Raw genomic sequence first — 18110 nt, forward strand, 5'->3', positions numbered from 1 at the left:
GAGGAGGATTACATTCTCCCCATCCTTGGCACAAGGTAGAATATACTACCTTGCTTCTATCACTTTCATTTCTAAAGATGACGATTCTGTATCCTAAGACAGGGTTTTTTGAACTGGGTTCTCCAGGAGCCTAGGGTTAAAACTTGACAGGGTTCCACAAGCAGTGAAGGGGAAAAGAGTCAAAGAACTTTAATTGCATACATTTGCATACATAAATCACCAAGTTTCGTTTTATTGAGAGTTCTCTGTTGCTATTGCTTTGCCTCTTGATCAGGGGTTTCGAGAATTTTGTTTTTTTTGTTTTTTAACTACCAGGTTCTGCAGACTGACAAATTTTGAAACCCTTGCCCTAAGACATGGCAAAGACATGCAGGGCCAGGCAAAGAGCTGGGAAATAGAAATGGGTCAAGGTTCCAGCATCACACATTTCCTTTTTCCTATCTACTTCCCAGCCTGTGAATGGAGCATGATCCATGTTTTAGAAATGATTGAAGAATATGTGCCTTGTTTTTGCCAAACTCTTGAGCTGTCATTCTGCATCAGGCTGTCATTAATACTAGACGAATGACGATCTCAGCCTTCCAGATGCTACTGAGCTACGAAAGTCAGCCTTGCTCCCTCTTGGCTGGGGCTTCTGAGAGTTGTAGTTCAGCAAGATGTGAAGGGTCACAGATCCCTCGCCCCTGCTTTCAACAACTGTCAATTGCCCCACAGAGATCAAATGCTCAGTGTGAAGGCAATCACTGTTGTCTATTGATTGTCCCTAGGACTTGCTATTCAGAGACATACTGCTCCTGAACATGAAGGTTTAGCAGTGACTAGTAAGCTAAAACAGGAATAAATTACTGTTACAGTGCTGAAGGCTTCACCTGACCTCTGATTAGCATGTTGGAGGCTGGACTTCTAAAAGTGATTGGGGCCAGAACAAAAGATCATTTTCATTAAATTAATTATAGTTAGCATGTACACTTGTCACACCTTTCTCCCTTTCTGTTGCAGTAAAAACCATAATTCAGGGAGCAGCAAATGTTGGGAAGGTTCTGGAAGGCACTAGGTTGGCAGGGTGAGGTGGGGAGAATGTCAACTTTGTTTTAAACCCCGATTTCATTGGCAAGCAGACAACATACAGATGCAGGAAAGGTAATTCCAGGCCAGTCTTTTGTCCTGTAATTGCTCTGCTTTTTCTGGGGGAAGGAGAGGCCGTTGGTTCACCTCACATTCCTAATCCTACCAGGTTTTCTAATCCCTTAATCAATTTTCCTTCTTGTGGAAAACCTATCAGGGAGAAAAGCCCAAGCCCAGCCTAGGGACAATTGCTTCTGATTGTGCAAACAGAGAAGCAAACAAAATGCTGCCCATCACTACAGTCAGTGGATGGTGGAGGGAAGCACTGCTCCTCCTTTGGAAAAGATGGGGCAAAAGCTGTTTGGATGACCAGTTTTGACAGGCCAAGAAAGATTAATGGCTCTCCTCCAAAGCAGTCTACTTATCACCATCACAATCTGCAACGTTTGTCTGGTTGGGACACAGCTCTGTGTGCCCATTGCAGAAAGTACCTTTCAGTGCACACACACTATCCTGGAAGGAAGCCCACAACCTGGTTGCAGAGCCATGGCATCCTATGGGGGTACAGCACCCTTCAATACCCAGCCCCGCTCTTTGGCAAACAGGGCAAGGGAGGAGGCTCCTGTTGCGGCTGGCCTGGCCTTGGTGCGCTCTTGATGCACTTGCCGTCTCCTGCAGGGAACAGCCAAGCGCCTTGGGAAGGGAAGACAGCAGACAACACTTCCCCCCCACCCCGCAGGATGTGTCAGGTTCCGACTGCAGGCTGATTTCATCAGCGCAGGGAGGATGCAACATCAGTGCCAAGGGAAGCAGGAACAAAGATCAAACACAAACTAACACCTAGGTCCAATTAACACCCATTTGAATAAGCAGGGAAGGATCTCCCAGACTGGTTGGGTTGGAAATTCAATTCAAGCCCAGCTGGAGGGAATGAGGCAGTCCATTCTACTGCACCTCAACCCCATCACAAGAACCGTGATGGCAAATGTGTCCTTAGTGTAAGTTGTTCTCAGTGTTGTTGTCATCATCATCATCATTTATTAAATGTATATGCCACCCGACTCCCAACAACTCTGGGCAGTTATTGTAAAGCCAATAAATGCACCACTGCCATTCCCCCATGGGCCTAGATGACTCTAATGCCCACACCAAAGGAGAAGGACATCACCACAGGGTATGTGCATGAAGCTTTTCTATGGTTCATCATGCTACTGCATCATGCTATCATACAACATCCAGAAACTCTTTCAGCCAGGATTGCATGTGGGCCACAATCCCACCCACTATGCAATCAGATCCAGGCAGCAAGCCCAGTGTTTTATTAAGAATTTATTTTAAAAATGGTGGGCAGTAAAATAAAAAGTCCATCTTGTATTCATGAAAAACCCACTGACATCAGATCAAGCAGATAAAAGGCCAGCAAAAACATCAACATGTGAAAGCATGGAACAAGAGAAGAGCCTATCATCTGCAAATTAGTTTCCCAAAACAGCCCCAGATTATCTGATCCTGGTCTAACACTTATCTGTGTAACAATGATATATAAACCAAATACACAGGAAAACATGGTGAATTTTTAAAAGACTATCAGAACACTGAGACTGGGATTTGGAAATGATGAAAATGCAACATGTAGATCATAAGGAAGAGAGGAAAATACATTTCTCAAGGGAGAAAGTCCCAGAAATGGAGGGCTATCTCTGGATAGTAATGAAGGCAGTATATTCCTGGACCATACTGCCTTCATACTAGTTGGGAAGAGGGAAGTTAATCAGGGGTACTGCTTGATTACAGCCTGCTGACAGCCCTCTTCTGTAGAATGACAAAAGATGCAGGAACTCTCTTTCGTAGCTTTGACCATCTTCCACCCACATTTTTCCTTGCAGGAATCCTGTTCAATCAATCAATCAAAGTGTAAGAATGAAAGAAAGACAATAAATGTCTTTCCTTGTAGGAATCCCATGCCTTAAGAAGGCAGGCAGGCCACTTCTGAAAGCTTTACCTCCATTTCTCCAAACAAGAGCCCTTCTCAGATATTTTAAACCAAGCTTCTACAACATTGTACCTTTCAGATGTTGAGAGACTTGTAGACCAATGCATCTGAAAGTGCCAGTTGGGAGAAGCTATTTATGCTACCTGGTACCAGTAAAGGTAAAGGTAAAGGTTTCCCTTGACGTAAAGTCCAGTCGTGTCCGACTCTAGGGGGCGGTGCTCATCTCCGTTTCGAAGCCTTGGAGCCGGCGTTGTCCATAGGACACTTCCGGGTCATGTGGCCAGCATGACTCACGGAACGCCGTTACCTTCCCGCCGAAGCGGTACCAATTAATCTACTCACATTTGCATGTTTTCGAACTGCTTGGTGTGCAGAAGCTGGGACGAGCAACGGGAGCTCACCCCGCCGCGCGGTTTCGAACCGCCGACCTTCCGATCGACAGAAGCTATTTATGCTACCTGGTACCAAGGATGGGATTTTCTTTTTAAGCTGCTTTGATGTCACACTGTGGCCTGGTTCACACGACATACTAAGCCATATATGGTTACCTTGATGTAATGCAACATGTGAACCCAGGCAAATGTAACCATACATAAAACCAACCAAGGTTTACCGTGATGTGAGAACCCTGCTGGTATGGTTCTACAGTATCCCTAACCCGTCTCTTAATCCCTGAAGGCTCAGCCCCATTTTTTCATATGCAATGATCCCATCGTTTTTTCTTTTGGCAACAACCCCGATACCTTTAACAGCAGCTTGTTCTAGAAACATTAGAAAGTGATCATGCTAATTTCCAACCTGGGAAACAACTCCACCTTCTAATATTTCCAGATCAAGTTTCTGTTACGATCATAGGAAGGAGCAAATGGTTGACTAGAATAGGGAATAAAAAGTTGAGGAGAAACATTGGCTGAAGTAAATAGTAAAATCACCAAAAGCACAGCAGTCATCCTGTGAGAGGAAGAAGACATTTTCTAGTTCAGGTCCCCTGTGAGGGTCTTCCCAACTTGGTGTCCCTGAAAGGTGTTGATTCCCAGAATGCCTGGCTAAAGGCTATGCTGCCTCAGCATTCTGGGAGCTGCAGGCTCCCCAGATCTGGAAGTGCCAGGCTGAAGAAGACCATCAAGCCCACTGCCAGCCGGTAGCCAGCTGCTTTCAATCACACCCCAAAATGGCTTGTTCCAAGCATCCCAGTTGAACAGGCAATGTAGGGAGAAACCTTCCAAAGCCAGACGTTTAAGGGAGATCTGCTACTGGAGAGAAAGTGGACTTAGATCACAGCTGGAAGAAGGCAGGGAGTGGTGGGGAGAAAAAAAAAAGCAGCTTTGGATTGCATCTTTTATTTCAGCCTTTGTTCCTGTATCATTTAGCATCACCTGGTCTGCCAATATGAGCAGGTGGCAATGGATAATCCCGCCCACCTCCCACCTTGTTTTTTTTTTTTTTTGGTAGAAGAAGCAGTGGGAAAGAATTGGTTCTTTCTCCTTAAGAGGACAGGTCTGTAACTTGGAGATCTACAATATTTTTAAAGCCCTATTACTATGGCCCCTACAATCTGAATAATTTAATTGCTTGACAAAACTAACAACACAGTGGCAATCACAGCTTTAGACATGCCTGAAACCGATCACTTACTTGACCCTTACTGATCGGGCTTCAGTCCCTGTTTGGGTACTTCAGGTGCCTCAGTTATCCCAGAGGATGGAGGATGCTGGGAGAGAGGCAGGAGAACGAGTCTTAGTTGATTTTCCTGGACAACCTGGCTGCTTGCAGTGTTACTGATCATAGTACCTGTCCAGTTGGGAAGACTGGAGTCTTCCCAGCTATCTGCATACTTTCAAACATGGAACAAGATGATACTGAGGGAGCTGCAGTGCTGCCAGACAGGAATTACCCTAAAAGCATACGACTTCCCCTTTGGCTTCTGTATGTGATGGGGCCAGATCACAGAAATAATCCGGGAGTTTGGGGAAAGTGTAGTAGCCTGGTTATGCTACATCAAGGGTTAACAAAGCAACATCTTCCTGAACGATGAAAATAATAGTCTTAGAAGTCTTCTGCAAGGTAGTTTTTAAAATGTTTTTTTGAGGGGGGGAAGCATGGGGAATTCTAGCAGGACATTAAATGAGCTGTGAGCTGACATCTGTGTTATACGGTAGCTCTATTTAGGAGCTGGGCAATCCTTTTTGGAAAATGAGTACTGAATGTAGGTGTAGAGAGCCAGAGAGAGGAAGCAGATATTCAGAAACTTTTACATAAGAATCTGTTACTAGAACCTCTCTCAATAAAATATAGTCTTAGTCTTCCAGTAGAGTCAGACTCCTGATCTGGACTACCCTATACAGCTGCCAGTAGCTGGGGCAAAACGGGGGAGGGGGAGGGGGGAGGGGGGGAGGAAGAAAGAAAAGAAAAGAAAAAAGAAGTTGGCTATATGTTTAGGAACTGGCAACTCATAGTAATAAACATAGTAATAAACAGTGACTTGGCAATGTCTTACATAACTTAGTAATCTTCAAATTGGACTGTTGCTATATAATGCTTGAGGCTGGGCTAGCTTAGGAAATCACCTAGAAACTTCATTGAGTGATAACGTTCTAACAGTCTACTCTTAGAAATGTGTGTGTGTGTGTGTATCAGTCTGAATCAATCTATTGCAGGATGAAGGTCTCTTCACTGAAAAGTATGCCTGTAATCTACCATGCTGGTCCAATGCAGGTTGGTAAATAGATGTTACTTTACTTCCCAGTTAGGGCTGAGAGAGAGTGACTGGCTGGCTCAAAATCACCCAGCCAGCTTCCGTGCCTAAGGGCGGACTAGACCTGGGTCTTCCTGCTCCTATTGCAGCATCTTAATCCCTACATCACACTATCACTGGCTTTTGGATTTTACATTTGCTTTTATGTATATTTTAATGTAATTTTTATCTGGCTATGTTTTAATGCTATTTATTGTAGAGCCCCCATTGGGGGAGATGGGCGGTGATATAAATTTAATAAATAAAATAAATTTCTCCCTAACACACACATGCTTGAATACACAGACACAGACATTCACACACACACACAATTGCAAAGCAACGATAAACAACTATTCGCTTGCATGCATATATACACATACTACATGACAATAAAACCAGACAACCAATAATTCCAGAATTATCTCCTAATCTGTCATATTTATTTTAACCATAAGAACTCTAAAAATACCTTGCATACCAGAGGCACATTTTTGCAAAGAAAATCAACTCATCAGGTTTGTTAGGACTGTTGAAAAAGACCCTATTCTAAATCCAACTTTGAAATGAAGGAATAATTTATGTGGCTTTACAATACAGAAATATGTATCTTTTTTTAAAATTTACATCTTTTTACCCATCATTTGGCTTCATGTTCTTTCTGCTTTTTCAAATTCCTCCAAAAATCCACATTTAAATACACACTTTTGGGAATACACACTTTTGCACAAAACACTTTAAAAAAAACCAAGGCAGGCAGAAAATAGATCAGAATCTACTAATGGCTCTTTTAATCTTTTAATAATTACGATATATGCTAATAACAGCTTAACAACAGAACTTTCCTCAGTGTAATTTGCCAACAAAACACCAGGAAGTCACTTTTATGTGAAAGGACATGTGAACTTATTTCAGATACTAATCACAGGTTTATGGGCTGAGTGTGTTTTCACATTTAGTCTCTCTTGATCCAAAGCAATGCAAATCTGCCAGTCTCCCTATGTGACTATGATTGAGTGGATCCTGAATATCTCATCATAAAACAAAGCAGGAATTCCACTCACACCTGGGCTAAAGGAAGGAGTAATCTTTACCTTACCTACAAGATGTAGATACAAAAAATCTGAAAACCAATTCAAAATGTTTCCTTTATATTCTCAGTACTGACCTCCTTATAGAAATGCCTGCTCAGATAGATTAGCCTTCCGCAGCCTGGTTCCTCAAGATGTAATAGACAAAGCCCATAATTTCTCTGCCAATATAGCCAAGCCATCCTGCCTGGGAATTCTGGGAACTACAGTTGCAGCACATCTGGAGAACATCGGGTTGAGGGATAGGCCAGGCTACCTCTTTCCCTGTTTTAAGATGAAAGCAAACCATTTTTATCTTGTCTAGCATTTGTACTGCGAGGCAAAGTGAGTGTTTTAATTAGTCCCTGCCTCCTGCCGGGTTCTGCTGCTCTGAACCTATTCTTAATGTTTTCAGATTAAATAAATTAAAACCACAATGGTGTTTTATTGTGGGTTTTGTATATAGGACTCTCTTTTTTTCTCTTTTACATTGTTTCTATCTGCCCTGAGGGTACTTCTGTGGCATGTGCCCACATATAAATTTTAAAGGAAGCAGATAAATGACTAATAAACAACAGAGAGGAAAAACAGAGGAAAATGGATCCAGCAGGATTTGCTGCTTAATAAGTTTACCAGCTGACGAATTCTAGATCACAGGGGAAAGCCCTCCACAGCACAAACCAAGGGATACTCCTGCGACGCCAAAGCCTGAAATGTGGATCTATAAGACCTGAACTGAAAAATTAGTTGATTTTGGCAAAGGGCAGAACACTGGGGCAAGGGTAAACACACACTAAGGCAGATTTCTTCCACTGTGGCTTTTGAAGCTTAAATCACAGCGAGGGATTAACTGATTTCCTTTTTATGAGGCAGGAGGGTCAACTAGATCTCTGTCCCACCCCCATTCCTGCAGGCTACCGGGAACTTGTGGAGTGAGTCCCAACAGTTCTCACGAGCCTTTTCAACTTGACTTCTCTACTGATCCAAGATGGTGGCCCACAAACGGGGGCAGCCTTTCTGGCAACGGTCCCCAGGCCATAAGGGAAGATGTTGTTGTCCTGAACAGCAGCATCCCTAAAACCTAAGGTAGGAACATTTACCACCTGCAGCAACATGCACACTACCCAGAGCCTCTGATAATCACCCCAACCTTTTTTAAACAACAACAATAGCACAATGAAAATATAGTGCATATTATGAAATTATTTTCATAGGTTGCCCACAACCTTGAGCCTGTTGTTGTGCATGAAGTCAAGTGAAAGTTATTTTAGATTAAAAAAAAGTGCAGGACAGGCAATCTGAGGCCATTGGGCACATTGTCATTCTTAGATAACAAACATGGTGGAAGCCTAAAACCCTGTGCTTTGTTTAACACTCCCCTCAACTTTATACCAGAAAATAATCACCAAGTTATGAAAGAATGGCCAGGAGGCGGAGGAGATGGTGGTAGCAGCTTCATCTGTGTGCCTTCTATAACAGGTAACCATTCTGCAAGACTGACATGGTCACCAATGGTCTAGAAGGAAATTCCCCTCCAAAATAGTGGCACATAGCTCAGTCAATCTGCCCCTCCCTTTCTGGGCCCTGTGCATTTGGGGTCCACATCTGCAGGCAAGTCATAGTGGGATGCTAGAAAGGATGGAAAAAGCAGAAGTATCCTCTGATGTAGGCACATGGCTTCTCCCAGCTCTCCTCTGCAGAAGTCCCTGAGTGTTCTCTCCAAGCTACAGGCTACCTCCCCTCACCCCATCAGCCACCTCCTGGAGGACCTTCTCTGTACCCAGCTTCCTCTCTTCCATTCTGAACATTTGTTTTCAGATTTAAAACACGAGCATGTCCCTTTCCAGATGGACTCCCAAACTCTGCTGCATTTCGGTTGGTTGGCATTAGCCTTCAAGGGGTGTATCTACCCAGGCTTCTCAAAAGTGCAACATAAGCCTTGCTCCAAGAAACCACGAGTTACAGCCCTGTCTGGGAACCACTTACAGAGACAGCTGTTGCCCCCTTGGTCCCAGAGAATAGGAAATGCCAAACAGGGAAGGCAATCTCTCCCATTGGTGGAAGGGATAGTTAAGCTGTATTTATTTTGGGTTTTTTAGCCCATCCTGCCACTGGAGGCTGAGGATAGGGGCCAACATTTAATTAAATCAATAGTCAAAACATAACTTAAAACCAACAACTAACCACCAAAATAACATCCAGATAGACTGTAACCACAAGCACGCCCACACACATACAGACAAGCTTATCAAATAGAAAGCTTTTCTTTTGCTGTAGAATTTTGATACTTGGAGCTTTGTCAAGGAAGGACAGGAGCAATTCTGAAGAAGGCCTTCTGAGGAGGACCCAAGGGCAGTAAATACCCCTGAAAGACTTTATAAATGATCACTGAGTTTGCAATGTGAAACAAGAAAGGAAAAAATGCGAATTCCAAGGACTTAATCTAAGGCAGTGTTTCTCAACCTTGGCAAGTTTAAGACAGGTGGACTTCATGGCTGGCTGGGGAATTGTGGGAGTTGAAGTCCACCTATCTTAAAGTTGCCAAGGTTGAGAAACCCTGCTCTAAGGTCTAATTGTGTATGACTTACCTAACATTGAAAAATCACCTTCTGTGATGGAAGAAATGACAACTTGATCAGGCTGGGTTGAGAGGGGTCACCAGGTGATCCATGGATGCAGTCTAGAACTCCAATGATTGCCAACCCTTCCCCCATTTTTTAAAGCAACTGTGTTTCATTGTGTGGTCAAAACAGTTCACACTTTTCATTACCTTTCTTCTTAGAAATGTTCAAACAGAAAATAGATAACAGAGCACAGATTGAGGCTCTGTTAATAGTCGCATCAGGAAATCTCCACAGAAATTTTAATCAATCAGGTTGTTGGAATGCTGAGAAAGTTCCCACCCAGACCAAAGTCAATCCAATAGAATGTACCTTTTAAAAAGCTTATGGTTTGCTGAAAGCTTCTGTGCAACATGAAGGCTTTCCAACTGCAGGCATTCTTTTTGATTAAGAGCTTTGTTCAATCAAAGAAAGGGAGTAGGGGGAAGCCTTAAATGTATCTGGTCTCCTATTTGGCATCAGGTACTCATTGGCCCATCCTTGGTGATTTCTACACCTTATTGCCACACCTCTGACAACTTGATGGTGGAGGCAGTAACTGGATGGTGGAGCTAAAACTTGAAAGTGCCATAAGTAGGGTGGGGAATGCAATCTCCTTTGCCTCCAGCTTCTGTTGCCACATCTCCAACAACCACAGCCAAGTACTGTGGTTTCTGCCAGGGACCTCTCTTGGCTTGCCAAGCTTTGAGAATGTTATTTTATTTTTTCCCAAACAAATCATCAAAGCAATGGGCTTGCACTTGCTCTCATGCTCTCTCTTGCTCACACACCCCTCCTTTGCTGAGGTTGCAATCTTTGACTCCGACCTACTCCAGATCCCACCTGCTTAAGTTAATAGATTTACTCTGGAGTTTGGCTCAAGCACTAAACTATTAGCTTTCACACAAAACATACTGCTAAGCTGTGGCAAACAGTACAATATAAACCCCATTCAAAATCTGGTAAAGAGGCTGGCATTGGTAGTGAGTAGGAGATTTAGAGAATATGGACAAGAGGTTTTCAACTGGGCAAGAAAATGTTGCAAAGTTCCAGGGCAAAGACTTCTATTTATTACAAGATATGAAAAAGCACAGTGTAAACAGAATCTTACTCCAGCGAGATAACCATGCCAGCTTGTTGCGACAAAGGCCACAGACGGTTTTATGGAACCTACAGGACTATTTTTAGAATTGGTGAAAGTCATTTGAGAGGGCAATTTAAACATTCTAGTTTCTAGTTCAGATTAGGAAGTTTCTCATTTCTGTTTTATCTGAGGGATAAACCATCAGAGAGATTAATTCAATAGTGTGGGCAAGGAGTTGAATTAAGGTGTGAGAGTTCACCACATTTTTGCATTCATTAAGAAGTTTACATTTAAATGTGACTAAAATTATTGCTCTGCATGTATTTAATCATTATGCCCTCTGTTGTATTAAAGGCCCCAGTTTGGAGACCACTCTTTGTGGGGCTTCTGAGGCTGTGCTCCAAACTACCCAAAGGCCACAGACTGTACTCCATTGCTTTTAACACAAGGAGTACTCTTTCCTTGAAGACCCCAGCAACTTTTCTTGAAAGCACTTGGCTGCTCACTGGAAAAAAAAAAAAGGTTTCTCTTCCCAGCTATTACACCATGCCTGACGTTTAGCTTGGTTAAGGAAAGACCTGGTTTTCTCCTCCGTGGTTTTTAATTGTTTGCGTTTTATGATGATTGGGTGCTACTTTATGTTTTAACCATTCTATTGTTCTTTCAGCCGGGAAAACGGTTTCATATGTCTTCAGACGGAAAAGCAGACAAAGCGTACATGCACCAAATCAAAACCAGACTCAAAGAAGTCCGGGGATCAAGAAAGGCAGGGGAAGTGTGTGTGTGTGTGTGTGACTCAATTCAGCAAAATCACTTGATCCAGTCTGCTCAGAAAGTTACTAAAATTTCCAATCAGCTAAGGCTTACTGCAGAAGTTGAGAATGAGGAAAGATCTATTACTTTCCCACCAGTTCAACAGAAATAGCACCACCACACACACACACTTGTATGGCAACACAATCAGAGCTGGGCAAGTAATGGAAGGACCATAGGCATGCTTATTCACAGACAGCACATTGACATTCAGAATGATCCTGCCTCAATCTCCAGTAGACCATGCAAGGCCCTCCTGTCTGAAATGCCAAAAATCCAGTGTCAATACAGGAATCCTGAGTAGGTAGTCTGACTTGGAGTAAGGCACATTCCTAGAGCAGAAAGCAGGAAAAAGCCTAACGCTAAGTGCCGGTACTTGGCAATGCTACAGTTTCTCAGTCTACTGTGTGGAGAAGGAAAGCCCTTAGGGAATTCCCAGCTTGAGGTGGAGAAGCTTAGTCTCTTGGATGGTGTAGAGCTACTCCTCCGAAGAACATCAAGGAAAAGCCTCTTACACAATTTTGGAGGCAGAATGCTTCTCACTCCCACCCATCAGCAGTTCCTTCCACCTACCTTCTCTTTTTAAAGTAACAGGTTAGGCATGGAGCCTGGGACCTCACCAGTCCTGCCAGGAAAACAGCAGACGTGACAATCTAAGCAGACTCTTAGCCACAGGGCTGTCCTGGTCAACGAAACTCAAACAAAGCCCACCACGCAGCATGCAAAGTTCAATAGGCCATTCTTTCTGTCTTAAGCCTAGATTCAAAACAATGTATATTGTGCAGATAATGATGGGAATAGTGTACTTCGATGATGCCAAGGATGATCATTATGTTCAAAATCAAGATAATTTAAAGTAACGATGAAAATAAATAATGATAAACATATTTCTGGATTTTTTTAAAAAGTGTTATGTTTACCATATTCTCCAACCTGTTGGGTCTCTAGATGTGTTGAGACTACACCTTCCAGACTATCTAGCCCAAATTAGATTGGCCATTCCAGCTTTGGACTCTTGGAATTATAATCTGGGTAGGACGCAAAAGATAGATTAAGGTTTAAATTCTTATGTAACAGCTCCAGGCTTCATCTCAGACAGGTTCTGCACCCAACCTTGAAAAATATTAAAATGCTGGAATCAAGCTTTCTTTTTCACTGGGAAGACATGTGTGTTTTGAGGTCCTTCTCTGCCATGTTCTGGGTTTCCCAAAGAGATAACTTTCCGTGATAGGCCAAATTAGGAACTGAAGGAATTTGTGAAATTGGCTGGTCTTCGTTTTGCCCCAGATTTAGAATGTGGGGTCAACATCTTTTCTTCTTAACTTCTTTCCTTTCTGTAATGGGGGTGGGGGGAAGGGGAGGGGAGGGGAACTGAGCAATGTGGAAGATTTGATGCCCCCACCCATTCAGGATCATGGTTTCCTGTAGAAAATGCAAACATCTTCAAAAAAAAACAGTTATTATTTATTGTATCTCTCTTCATCTACAGAGGAGCTATTTGCTAAACAGTGAAAGCTCTGCAGTCTCAAGTTGGGGAGGTATTTATAGATGCCTCCTTTTGCAACAAATAGAGTTGTACAGGCAAAGGGAGAATTTTTCTTGTTAATGAATACAGATCTTGGGATAGATCAGAAAGTGGTGAAGCTGGATTCCCCTCCTCCCGTCCCCCACTCCACCAGGCCACCCCCATTCCCCTGCTTCTACTGTTTCCTCTTTTGAAGCTCTGGGAGGTTTCCTTAACGGAGTCCTTGGCAGGAGGCCCCCTTGGGGAGATGCCATTTCGGGGCAGAGCTAGTGACGCCAGCAGTTCTCCAACGTCAATGAGGCCTCGTGAAAAGCAGGAGGAGTGGGGGAGGAGGAGGAGGAGAAGGAGGAGGACTGCTTGTAGTATGTGTCTTGGCTGTGCCTTCTAAAGAGTAAGAATCAGCCCTGTAGATCAACACTACATATGAATTATAAAAATTGGCAGGATTACACCAAAACAGCCCAAAACAAACTTTTTAAAGCAGCGAGTGGGCTGAAGGTGAATCGGAGATCACCAGACAATTGTGCCCAGGCCTGTAAATGAAGAGGGAGAAGGTGGGGTGGGTTAAGCTACAGCTTTATTGGACTTAAAGAAAGGATCTGGAAAAGCAGTACAATATTTCTGGTCAGTGACTAAAGGTGAACCTGGTCTAATCCTAGTGCAGACACAGCTGAGCTGCAAACCTTCCTGCTGGCCACACCTTTGTATGGGAGCATGGATTTCTAACCAAAAATCACTGTTGATGACACCCAGCTGACAAATGTAAAGAGCTTCATATACTTGGGAAGCATCCTCCCGAGCAATGGGTCTTTGGACAAAGAAATTGACTCCAGGATCAGCAAGGCCAGCCAGACACTGGGGCGGCTGCGTACCAGAGTGTTCAATCAACACAACATCCATATCTCCACAAAACTGAAAGTCTATAGAGCTGTGGTTATCCCTTCTCTCCTATATGGATATGAGTCCTGGACTCTGGACCGAAGGAACATCAAACAGCTAGAGAAATTTCACATGTGCGCTGTCTGCTCCATGCTTGGCATTCATTGGCAAGACCATGTCCCCAACCTGGAGGTCTTGGATCGTGCAGAGTCCCACCAGCATTGAGTCCCTGATTATCAGAGCCCAGATGCGGTGGGTGGGACACTTCAACAGAATGGATGACCGCCGTATGCCTCACCAGTTGCTCTATCATGTACTGGAGTCTGAGAAGAGACCTTGAGGTCGTCCACGCAAGGGCTACAAAGAGGCTGTGAAAGAAACCCTATGCCACTGGGACATTCAGCCAAGAAAACTAGAAGCTGCAGCTGCTGACAGAATCCACTGGTGAGCCCTGTGCTATGAAGCCTCCACCAGCTTCGAAGACAGGCGCTGCCAAAAACTGATTGAAAACTGTGAGCGACATCACAGAATAACACCCAGAGATACTACAACAATGGACTTCCAGTGCCCCCATTGTGCTAGACTCTGCACTTCCAGACTGGGACTGCAGAGCCACCTCCGTGTTCACAGATGAACTGCACAACAGCGTGTCTTCTTCGAACCTGAAGGACTATCATAATCCAAGTGTCGGACCCATAGGGTGGTCTTCTCCCGCAATCTTCTACCTATATCCTGATGAGTTCCAGGAATCTCTTTTTCACTTAATAAAGAGCTTTGGAACCTACTACCTACAATTCCTTTATCTGCACAGCCACCCCTAATGGGATCAATATATTCACTTGCTGGGATTCTAACAAATATCTCCCCTTACGCTTGGTTTAGTACAAACTAGGATCTCAAGGAACATCTCCTCTTTTAGGTCTGGCACTTTAGTGGTCTTGCCCTGCCAACTTAAGAGAGACAAGTGGCTCAAAGAAGAGGGATGTGGACCCTTGTTTAGGAAACATCCTCTCCAAAGGCCCATGCCTGGTGCCTCAGTCAATGTCTTTTTGGCCCTTTTCTCCAGGGCAATTCCATAGTTTTGTACTCACTTTGGTTTATAAATGCCTGCTATACACTGGAATTTTTTAAAATGGTATTTATTTCCTAACTGCATTTTATTCTTTCTTTTTATTAACGGTAACCTATTTAAAGAATTTTAGCTAATGGATAGATTATGATGATAATAAATAAAGAATAACAAGTCCATAACCCATCTGATCCTCGGGGAAGCGACATCACAGGGTAAACCAGCATTGCCTATACAGTACTAAATTCTCTCCCCAGTGTGACCGGGTGCCAATGAAATGATCAATGTGTGGCTTCCGGCATAGAACCGGCTTACACAGCCCCTTAAGACTGACTCCTTGCATCAGTAACATGATGCAATGCGCTCACATACATCAAGCCACATGTTGTCCTCTCCCTTCCGGGACCAAATAAAAAAGTCAGCTCTCCTGAGATTGCAAACACAGTGGGGGTAGAATTGGGCTTTGCAGTAAATCAGCAAAGATTTCTGACTTCCAGCTCTTTATGGTAATGACAAAGCATTCCCATCCCTCCAAGCCAGATTATACCTGCAGTTATGTGGATCATCCTGCTATATAAATGGGGTGGGGGGGGATTCGAAGCCTCTGTTTTACACTGGGAATGGATGGGCTCCTTTGTAGAAAGGATCTAGAATCAGCAAGAGCCCAAAACTCAACAAAGCCACAGATGATGGCCTCTGGAATCAAGTATGTTATGGAGAGTTCAGTCACCTCCCCTTCAACTTGTTCTTGGATTCAGTTCTTCAGCACGCAGAAGAAAATGTCAATGAAAACAAAACAAAACAAAAAATTCTAAAGTCTTTGCCAAAGAGAAAAATGATTGCAACACTCAATCAACAGAATTGCCCCCCACCCACTTTTGGGAGGGCTGCCACCATCTGAGCTTTTCAACCTGAGGCTAGCGGGTACCATTTCTTGCCAACTGGGCCAAAATGTTCGGTTCAGAGGGAGCCACAGTGAGGAATAAGAAAATATCCCTGAAGTCAAAATATCAAAAGGCAAAACTGCCTGGGCTGCTCAAAGCAACATTGAGACACAGATGCCTCCATAAGTATAGCACTGTTGGATCCGGTCAAGGCCAATTTTAGTCCAGTATTTTGTTTCTCCCAGTGGGCTCACAAGCAGGAGGTAAGACATACCCTTCATCGGCCCTACATTTACCCACATGGCCTACAATCCAAACCAGGAGACATGGCTGTGTGCCCTCCAAGCAGTGAGCTTTCTTGTGCCAACCTTGGATCTTCTCTTCCTGAAAAATGTTTTGTGAGCCGAGTCTTTCACTATCGGACATCCTTGAGGGCTCTCCGTTCTCTGCCACCTTTATATTCTTGAAGTTTGCAACAACTTTGTCTCCACTGATATACAGGGGAGGACGGACATGATTGTCCTATAATAGGACATGCAGCATGGACAGAATGCAAGCCTCACTTTTACCTACCCACAAAGCCAATTTCTTTTTTCTTGGGGGGAGGGAGGTTTTCCAGCTTAAAATATTCCCTATCTCGCTTTCCTATCTCACTCAAAGCAATTAATAAATTGAAGCAGGCTTTTTTTCAACAACAACAAATAAATACCATTTAAAAACTAAGACTAAAACACACGCACACACAAACACATTTCATACATATGTATGAAAGGATCCAAAGGATCCAATCCAGCCAGAAAACTGACCAAATAAAACCAGTCAAAGCCCAGAAAACAGACTTGGCCTTCCCTTTGTACTATGAAATTAAGAGAGATGGGGCCAAATGGGTTCCAGCTGGGAAAGAGTTCCACAAAATGGAAGCAGCTACCAAGATGCTCAGCTTTGATGGAGGCAAGCCCTCTCAAACAAAAACGGGACAGTGATAATTTAATAGGAGAAAAAAATAGGGTGTGCCCCTCATAATGTATTAGCGCTATAATCACTAGTGAATTCTCCCATTTTCAAGGCACATGAAATTGAAAAAAGTGCAATGCTCTATAAAAAGGTTAACCTCATTTTCTGCAGCAGAAAATGATACATACGTGCACGCACACAGACACACCGTGATTATTTCCACTTGGAGCATACCATCCATGCTTTACGGTGTGGCTAGAGTTGCCAACTTGAACCTCAGAATCTGAGCAATCTTCTTAGCCTACTAAAAAAATCACTGGATAGTTGTCAGCAAGTCCCTCTTCCCAAGCTTTCCATGTTGCACCAAAAGAATAAAGATGTCTTTGAATGCCCTTGATTGCTGGTGACCACATGGCTATAGCTATGCAGCTTTCTTGGTGACAGTATGGAAATGGTTTGCCACTGCCTTCTTCTGCAATGTTTTTCAGCTTCTCATCTGCATACCATAGTGGTCTCCCTTCCAACTACTAACCAGGCGCAACCTCACTCAGCTTCCTAACCCAGACAAGGTCAAACATCCTTTCCCCTGCTGAGATCCCTGGAACAGTGCTTCATGGAAAAATTGGCATGAGATTGTAGAATGCTGTTGTCTGCAAGGTGGCACATGGCACTGCCTTCAAAGAATAACACATGCTCTTCTGCTCTCCCCCTCATATTTGAGTATCTGCAGCACAACGGGGCTTAATAAACCAATTATTTAATTTCAGTTGAGTTCAACCACGTTTAGTCTTTGCCTTGGCCATTCAAGGGCCAATGGCTAGCCTGAGTCAGATAAAAGCTCTGCATCCCTGCTGCAAAGGAGATCCCTAGATACACTGGATCACTGGATCCACCATATGGGCTGTTGTTGGGCAGTGATACAAATGGGGATTCTGATGCTAGGACCGCCTTCGAGTCAAAGGGGAGCCCCATCTGGCCAGCCATTGATGACCTGCCAGCCCCATTAAGGCCTCCTCCCCTCATCTTCTTCCAGTTCCCCTATGATGCAAAGCAAGGGCGAGGCACAGTGCTTGCTCTGGAGGAGTGACGCCAGCTGACATGACTTTCCATGGGAGCCTTTGAATTTGCTCTGGCACTGTGAGAGCTCTCTCCACCCAGCAGGAATGCTCCCCAACGCTGCTCCAGATCCAATTTCACAGAAAACAACACAGGAGACGGACGGAATGTCCAGATTTAGGCCAAAGACCCTGGACGAGAAGTGCTTCCACAGGCCCAGGAAAAAAATAAAAATAAGAGTGTACAAGGGGAAAAAAAACATGGTTTCTTTAAATTAAATACAGCCTGCTCTTCCCCTGAGCTTTTTATGAACTTTGCTTTAAGTTGGAGATATGTTCCTTGGAGAGCAAGGGTTAGGGAAATCCCCCCTCCCCTTCCACAAAA

General features: G+C 43.8%; 1 protein-coding gene across 4 annotated transcripts in view; it reads right to left on the reverse strand.

Moving 5' to 3' along the window:
* HDAC7 (histone deacetylase 7) overlaps positions 1 to 18110 on the reverse strand; it is a 220248-nt gene that overhangs the window by 68106 nt on the left and 134032 nt on the right. Inside the window, exon 1 of one of the 4 annotated variants that reach the window (XM_063293975.1) lies at positions 9451 to 9472. The exons of the other annotated variants lie outside the window; for them this stretch is intronic. Within the exon in view, the coding sequence (XP_063150045.1) occupies positions 9451 to 9457 (7 nt within the window). The 5' untranslated portion in view covers positions 9458 to 9472. Of the gene's footprint in view, positions 1 to 9450; positions 9473 to 18110 lie in introns of those variants that run through there. 4 annotated transcript variants of the gene reach the window in all.

The sequence above is a fragment of the Candoia aspera genome, chromosome 2, assembly GCF_035149785.1.
Source record: "Candoia aspera isolate rCanAsp1 chromosome 2, rCanAsp1.hap2, whole genome shotgun sequence".
Taxonomy (NCBI): domain Eukaryota; kingdom Metazoa; phylum Chordata; class Lepidosauria; order Squamata; family Boidae; genus Candoia; species Candoia aspera.